Source organism: Patagioenas fasciata, chromosome 30 (genome assembly GCF_037038585.1).
Source record: "Patagioenas fasciata isolate bPatFas1 chromosome 30, bPatFas1.hap1, whole genome shotgun sequence".
Taxonomy (NCBI): domain Eukaryota; kingdom Metazoa; phylum Chordata; class Aves; order Columbiformes; family Columbidae; genus Patagioenas; species Patagioenas fasciata.
The window spans coordinates 2,031,288-2,039,398 of NC_092549.1; the positions used below are offsets into that span (position 1 = coordinate 2,031,288).

The 8,111-nt window shown below is 54.4% G+C and overlaps 1 protein-coding gene across 1 annotated transcript; it reads left to right on the top strand.

Annotated features, from left to right (window-relative positions):
• The first annotated feature begins 6,767 nt into the window (after nucleotides 1–6,767).
• Nucleotides 6,768–7,811, top strand: LOC136112882 (olfactory receptor 14A16-like). Its single transcript, XM_065857799.1, has one exon. The coding sequence runs from the start codon at nucleotides 6,768–6,770 to the stop codon at nucleotides 7,809–7,811; it is 1,044 nt and encodes a 347-aa protein (XP_065713871.1).
• The last annotated feature ends 300 nt before the right edge of the window (nucleotides 7,812–8,111 follow it).

Here is an 8,111-nt window from a genome sequence, read left to right on the forward strand (position 1 = left end):
TTGCCAATCTGGACAGGAAGCGGTTTGGAACTGTTTTGTATGTACGACGTCACTGCACCTGCTGATTTGAGGGCGTAATCATCCATCGGGACCTGGATTTTCTCCAGCTTCTCCAAGGCTTGACTGATGATCTCCTGAACAACCTGGGAAGGAACACAAAGGAGAGCGCCTGTTGGAAGGAAAATGACCGGAGCAGGCAGCTCCCGTCAAGGCCAGCCAAGGTGAAGGGGACAAGGCCCATCTCAGATGGAAGGAACGCTCACATTGCCTGGAAGCCTCCCAGGTTTGCTCTGCTCTGATTGATGGGATTAGAAAGGGGGGGCTCCTCACTCCAGTGCTCTGAATGCTGGAGCTGCGGGAAGGGGCTTTTCCTGTGGAGAGGCCCCAGGCCAGGCAGCACGGGCAGACAAGGCTTCTGGGCATGAGATAGGCCTGGCTTAACTCTGCACTGCTGAGACCATTCTTTCTTTCCAGTCCTCCCTTGAGGAGGACCCGAGATCTGGACGCAGAGGAAGGTTCGACTCAGACAGCTGTCATTCCCGTCACGCTCTCTCTTCCCCATAAGAAAGTGTGGAGCAACAGGAAAAGGAAGCGTGGCCATGGCAGCACTTGTTCCAGCAGCACCAGCCTGTTGGCTGTGACAGGGAATGGAGCAGGATACGTGCTGGAGGGAGGATAATACCCCTGAGCAGATCCTTCTGCCTTGTGCCCTTACCCGTCCGGTAAAGCCTGGGAGCTTTGCCTGCTTCAGTCCTTCCTGCAGAGCCCGCTCAGCCACATCCTTTGTGCTCCAGCGCAAGTGATAAAGCTGTTCCTGGAGCTTATGGAGCTGTTCTGGCAGTGGCAGGGTTTCACTCAGGTCTGCAGTGTTCCAGGGACTTAAGGTGCCAAGTCGTCCAATGTGGTAAACACCTGTCAGACACACACCAGAGCTTAGAACCTGGTCTAAGGCTGGGCTATGCCTCGGGCTGCCCGCTCCCCTTTCAGTGTCTCTCCCAAGTGCCATAGTTGTCTCTCCTCTTGTTGTCTTTGACAGTGGCCACCATGGCGTATGGGCTCCGCAATAGATGGACGTTCCCTGCCCTGGACTGTGCTCCTTGTCCTGCAGAAGATTCTCAGCCCCTGGGGCAGGAGAGCTCAGCCACGACCTCTCTCTGGGCTGAAGAGAACTGGCTCAGCCCTCCTGGGGAAGGCAACTCAGCCCTTCCTCACCCACACCCGTCCCGCTGGAGCAGGGACTGGCACAGCTCTGCCGGGGACTTCTGCTCTTAGCTGAGCTCCTCTGCTCACAGCAGGGGAAGCAGAACAGGACAGGATGGAGCCCCGAGTACCTCCTAAAGCACCATCCTTAGGTCGGAGCTCTGCATAGACTCGCCAAAAGAGAAGAGAGCAAGGAGCAGCACCAGGGTCTTTGCCTTCAGCGCCTTCATCTTGCTGCAGAGCACATAAAGAAAAGGCTGGTGAAGCTGGCGGTTCCCGTGCAGATCAGCAGCAGACTGGAGAGCAGCACAGGGACTGCAGCCCTTGAGCCTGGCGTTCCTGCCGTGTGCATTGGCTTGGTCCTGCACCAGCTCGAGTCACTGCTGGAGTTGTCACCAGCTGCACCAGTGGGGGATTTGTCATGGCAGCAATTGTTTCGTTAGGGACAAAGGGCTCAAGATTGACTCCGGACTAAGAGCAGGAACTGCAACAAGAGCTGTGGCCACACTTCCCATCTGTGGGGCTGGAGACGGGTTCTTTAGAAATGGAAGGGACATAACAAACGCCTGTTTCTCCTGCCCAGCATCCGATCGGCACTTGCTCCTGTTTTCCTCCCTCTCAAGAGAAGGTTCAGCCTGTGCCCCTACAGTTCAACAGCTGCCAGGCGGGGGGTCTGTGTCTCCCCTCTCGCAGCGTTTCTTTAGCAACCGGATTATCTCTGGCCCTTCTCTTGGCAGAACTGCAGACAAATGCAGACTGGGTAAAGAGGGAGGAAGGGCACAATTTATAACCTTTGAAATAAGGAGAAGGAGACTCGAGAAAAATACAAGAATTCTGAGAGGCTATGCAGGGAGAAAATTAGAAGGGTCAAAGCCCAATTAGAGCTGGACCTAACTAGTGTTGTAAAAGGCAACAAGAAATATTTCTATGAATATATCAGGAACAAGAGGAGGGTTAAGGAGAATCTCCATCCCCTGGTGGATACAGAAGGAATCATAGGGACAGAATGTGGGGGAAAGACTGAGATATTAAATGCCTTCTTGCCTCAGCCTTTAATAGTCAGAACAGTTGTGCTCCAGGCACCCAGCCCCCTGAGTCAGAAGACGGGGATGGGGAGCAGAGTGAAGCCACAATAATCCAAGAGGGAACTGTTGGTGATCTACTGCAGCACTTGGACATCCACACGTCTATGGGGCCAGATGGGATCCACCCAAAAGTGCTGAGGGAGCTGGCAGAGGTGATCACTGAGACCCTTTCCATTATCTACCAACAATCCTGGCTAAGTGGAAAGGTCCCAGTTGACTGGAAGTTGGCTAACGTGACACCCATCTTTAAGAAGGGCCAGAAGGAGGATCTGGGGAACTACAGACCTGTCAGTCTGGCCTCGGTGCCGGGGAAGGTCATGGAGCAGATCATCCTGAGTGACATCAGGCAGCACATAAAAGACAACCTAGAGATCAGGCCCAGTCAACACGGGTTTACGTAAGGTCCTGACTGACCAGCCTGATCTCCTTCTATGACAAGGGGACCCAACTAGTAGATAAGGGCAAGGCTGTGGAGGTTGTGCACTTAAGACTTCAGTAATGCCTTTGACACTGTATCCCACAGCATCTCCTGGAGAGGCTGCAGCTCATGGCCTGGATGGTGTATCTGCGATGGATAAAGAACTGACTGGAGGGACGGGTCCAAAGAACTGTGGTGATCGGAGACAAATCCAATTGTTGGCCGGTCACAAGTGGTGTTCCCCAGGGCTCAGTACTGGGGCCTGTATGTTCACTGTCATTATCTGGATGAGGGGATTGAGTGCATTAAGTTTGCAGATGACACCAAGTTGGGTAGGAGTGTTGATCTTCTGGAGGGTGGGAAGGCCATACAGAGGGTTCTGGATCATCTGGATCATTGGGCTGAGGCCAACTGTATGAGGTTCAACAAGGCCAAGTGCTGGGTCCTCCACTTGGGTCACAACAACTCCAGGCAGCGCTACAGTCTGGGGGAAGAGCGGCTAGAAAGGTGCCTGGCGGAAAAGGACCTGGGGGTGTTGGTAAACAGCAGATGAATATGAGCCAGCATTGTGCCCAGGTGGCCAAAAAGGCCATAGCACCTGTCTTGTATTAGAAATAGTGTGGGCAGCAGGCCCAGGGCAGTGACCGTCCCCTGTACTGGGCACTGGTGAGGCTGCATCTTGAGTCCAGGGGTCAGTCCTGGCACCTCATGAGAAGAGAGACCTTGAGGTGCTGGAACAAGTTCAGAGAAGGGCAACAGAGCTGGTGAAGGTGCTGAAGCACAAGTGTGATGGGAGTGGCTGACGGACCTGGGGGTGTTTAGCCTGAAAAAAAGAGACTAATGGGAGACCTTCTTACTCTCTACAACTGCCTGAAAGGAGGTTGTAGCATGGAGGATGTTGGTCTCTTCTCCCAAGTAGCATGTAATAGGACAAGAAGAAATGGTCTCAGCAGGGGGGATGTCTCCAGCCTGCAGGGAAAGAGGTGCAGGGGATGCCACAGCACAGGACAGGCTGTCGTGGAGATGATCAAGGGATGTAAAGAGGCTGAAAGGCCCCACCAGACCTGAGCTTCTTCTCCCCTTGGCTATGGCTGTTGTCTCCACCTCTGATGCCTGTGAGGAGACACCTTGTCCTTCCAGCACAGGGGCCTCATGGCCTCCTTGTTCCCAGCCAGGAACCTGGCAGGTGTGGGACCATTGTCCTGCCCTTGGCCTTGCCCAGCCCCACATCACACTGTCCCAGGAAGGGCCCTGGCCAATATGGGAGGGACAGGATCTGCCTTCCCAGAGGCTGGGGGTCAGGACTTGGCCCTTTGGTTAAAGAAACACAACAAGGTTTACTCAGCATCAGAGACACCTTTCACTTGCTTACTATTTGTTCTGATTCAAGCTTTCTGTCCAAACTGACCCTGGGGATGTTTTCTCAGTTGTGTCCCTTAGTTGGATTAATTAACATTAAGAGAAACGTTTAAATTTGGACCTGAGTTTGACTTCTTCATCTTCCTCTGGGGTCTGAGGTCCATGGACTCAGCACCAAACCCACCAGAGGGGTCATTAAAGCCCCTTGGGCTGCTCCTCTGCTGCTGAGCTGGGCTGGGCTCCTGGGACAGAGAGAGCTCATGGCAGGCGGCAGCGCTGCAGAGAGACAGCTCTGCCCAGGAGCAGCTCCTCTGCACAGCGCAGCAGGGCTGAGGGCTCTGCCTGCAGCACCGAGGGCAGAGGAACCGGACAGAGAGAAGGGAAAGGCAATCTGGGGAGGGAGGGTGCTGAGAGCTCAAGGAAGGTGAAATCTTCACAGCCATTGAGACAGCAAGCCTCTGGCTGTAGGACAAGGCAGCTGCCGTTCCTAGAGGGATCTCCTGAAGTTGGCACATCCTGCAGCAGATAGGATCTGGCAGCATGGCACTATCAGTTTCTTCATTGTGGAAGAATATGGGCTCCTCCTAGCGAGAGATTCCTTCTACACCATAATAGACCCAGGACAAGACAGCTCCTTTCTCCTGGATCAGTTGCAGGTGTGTGAAGCCGGGTGAACACCAGGGGTGCCCAGGGCTGTGCTGCAGAGCAGGGTCCCTGCACCCCAGGGCTGTGCTCGGGCAGGGACTCTGCCGCCTGCCAGGGTCAGCGCTCAGTCTGCCCGGGGAGATCCTCACAGTGCTGTGGGGAGAAGCTGCTGGGGAAAGGAGCATCCCCCATAAGGGCAGGAGAAGTGCTTCTGCTGTGAGAGGGTGCTGTGTGGGTCAGGGCTGCTCACAGCTCCACATCACCCCCACAATTTTTCCAAGCGGATGCCTCAAAGACAAGGGTCACTGCAAGGATTACCAGACAGACAAGGAGCTTTCCTGAGCTTGTCAGTTTCCTATCCCAAGGGGTGGTGGGTACAGGAAAGGATAAAATGAAAATGAGCTCTCATGCTTAAACAAGTCACTGACACTCCTGAACTGCAGCTTTGAGTGATCAGTACATCTGCCAGAAGGCTCATAACATCCCTGCACCACCCCTCTGCCTCTGCACAGCACCTGCATCACCTTTGCTGGGCCCGTCAGCCTTAGTCTGACCTCTCCTGATTTCCCACCTGCAAAGAGGAAGATGCCCCCAGGCAGTGCCCTGTGAACAGGCAGGATCTGTAGGGCCAGGGGGAGGGCAAAGAGAGTGGGATGGGGTCTGTGAGCACTGACAGGGAAGAGACATGGACAGGGAAACACCGCCCAGGGGGAGAATCTCCAGGCAGCAGGGAAATGATCAGAACTGAGAGGAAACTAAACCCGGAATTGTTATGGGAGGGAGAACAGAGAAAAGTCCCTGTGATCCCCTGCAGTGCAGATCCCTCCTGTGAGCAGCCCCCTGGCCTCCTCTCCCACCCAGCAAAGCCTCTGCCCTCAGGGCCGGGGGCTCCAAGGCATGGAGCAGCTCCTGTGCAGCCAGAGCTCCAGTTCCTCTGCAGAGCACAGGGGCTGAGAGCAGCTGCCCGGCAATGTTGGTGTCTGGGAGGTGGCTGCACAGCTGGGGAAGGGTGACGCTGTCTGAGTGCCCGGCTGCCTCTGCCCTGGCCTCTCTCACACCCACCCTCACCGCATTGTCCTTCTTGCTCCCCTGCTCTGGGTCACTGCTGTTGGGATCTTGTTCTTGCTCTCAGGCTCTCTGGGGATGGCAGTTTCAGCTGCAGAGTCACAGCCTGATCTTGTGGGTCCTTTCCTGCAGGTGTGTCCATGGGAACACGTGTCCAGCTTTGCTCTGACCTGGGGGCTGTGGGCAATGCAGTCTGTGGGGCTGGGGAATGAGCTGAGTCTCCCTGAATCAAATGCTGTCAATAGGACTCTTGCGTGTCTCATTGAGGTTTTCTTCCTAGCTGTGAGTTTTCCTCCAGAACGCAAACCTGTCCTACAGCATCTGTGTGTTATCTGGAAGCCCATGGAGAAGCACAGAGATGCTACAACAGATAAAACGCTGTTTGGTTTGTGAAATGAGCCCTATGTGTCCTGGGCTAAATGTGTGGTTCTGAGACCTTAGGAAAGGGTGAGACGTCATGACCTGAGGTGTATCCCTCTGCCCTCTGCAGTTCCCAGTGGTTTTTCAGGGTAACATGGGAGTGTGATCAGAAAGGTGCCAGCCCAGGGCAGCTGGAGCAAGACAGAGGGACAGAGCAGCTGCCCTCGCTCTGCACTGACCCACAGGCATCCTCTGGTCTCACAGGACTCGCTCTGTTCTCCCTGAGTGCAGCAGAAATGCTGAGGGTTTCTGACACCCAAGAACACTCCCCAGGGCAGGAGGTGAGAAGGAGCTGTAGAAACACCCAGCCTATCAAACTCAGTTTCTCAGGCCTGGGGGTACAGATGCTGACAGTCCCTTCTGCATCAGGAGCGGTTTCAGCTGACGAAGCTGAACCCCAGGACTGGCCCCTGTCCCACCAGCCCAGGGTCAGGGTGACTTCTCAAGAGCCCCTAGGCAGTGACCCTGCTCTTCATTGCACACTCATCAAGCACCGACGAGGGCTCCAGCCAGGACGTTCTCCTGGAAAAAGAAAAGTGTCTGTCTGTGTGACAGGGTGGGAGGGTCTGTGGGAGATGGCTTTGGTTTTTCCCAGAGAAGTCTCCCCTAACTTGTCACTGTCTTTTCCTCCTTGCACAGGTCCTCATGCTCACAGGCACCAAATGTCCAACAGCAGCTCCATCACCCAGTTCCTCCTCCTGGCATTCACAGACACACGGGAGCTGCAGCTCTTGCACTTCTGGCTCTTCCTGGGTCTCTACCTGGCTGCCCTCCTGGGCAACGGCCTCATCATCACCACCATAGCCTGTGACCGGCACCTCCACACCCCCATGTACTTCTTCCTGCTCAACCTCTCCCTCCTCGACCTGGGCTCCATCTCCACCATTCTCCCCAGGTCCATGGCAAATTCCCTCTGGAACACAAGGGTAATTTCCTTTCAAGGGTGTGCAGCACAGGTCTTTTTGTTTATCTTCCTGATCACAGCAGAATATTGTCTGCTCACCATCATGTCCTACGACCGCTACGTTGCCATCTGCAAACCTCTGTACTATGGGACCCTCCTGGGTAGCAGAGCTTGTGTCCACATGGCAGCAGCTGCCTGGGCCACTGGGTTTCTCACTGCTCTGCTGCACACGGCCAATACATTTTCACTGCCACTGTGCAAGGGCAATGCCCTGGGCCAGTTCTTCTGTGAAATCCCCCAGATCCTCAAGCTCTCCTGCTCACACTCCTACCTCAGGGAAGCTGGGCTTATTGTGGTCAGTGTCTGTTTAGCATTTGGGTGTTTTGTGTTCATTGTGGTGTCCTATGTGCAGATCTTCAGGGCCGTGCTGAGGATCCCCTCTGAGCAGGGACGGCACAAAGCCTTTTCCACCTGCCTCCCTCACCTGGTCGTGGTCTCCCTGTTCCTCAGCACAGACATGTTTGCCCATCTGAAGCCTCCTTCCATGTCCTCCCCACCCCTGGACCTGGTGGTGTCTGTTCTGTACTCAGTGGTGCCTCCAGCAGTGAACCCCCTCATCTACAGCATGAGGAACCAGGAGCTCAAGGATGCCCTGAGGAAACTGATGGCTGGATTATTTTATGAAGCAATATACTGCTCATCAGTTTCTGCATAATTGTTATAGTGTAAATTGTTGCAGGCCCAGCCTGTCCCTCTGTATTTTTTGTTGCTACTTGTGGTTTTTCACATGTGATAATTTTGTCATCCCCTTAATAATTCACTGTTTTCTTTGCTTACTGAGGGGCTGTGTAAATGAGAAGCTGTGCTCTGTGTGTGTTTAAACAAATTAATAGGCCTTGCAGCATGTGTTTTCTCCTGATATCCTTTCACCAAGGCCTGTTTGGAGCTGCAGGGACAGTTCCTGTGTGCATAGAAGGAGGGGAAATGTGTCCAGCATGGCAACACTGCCAGGGAG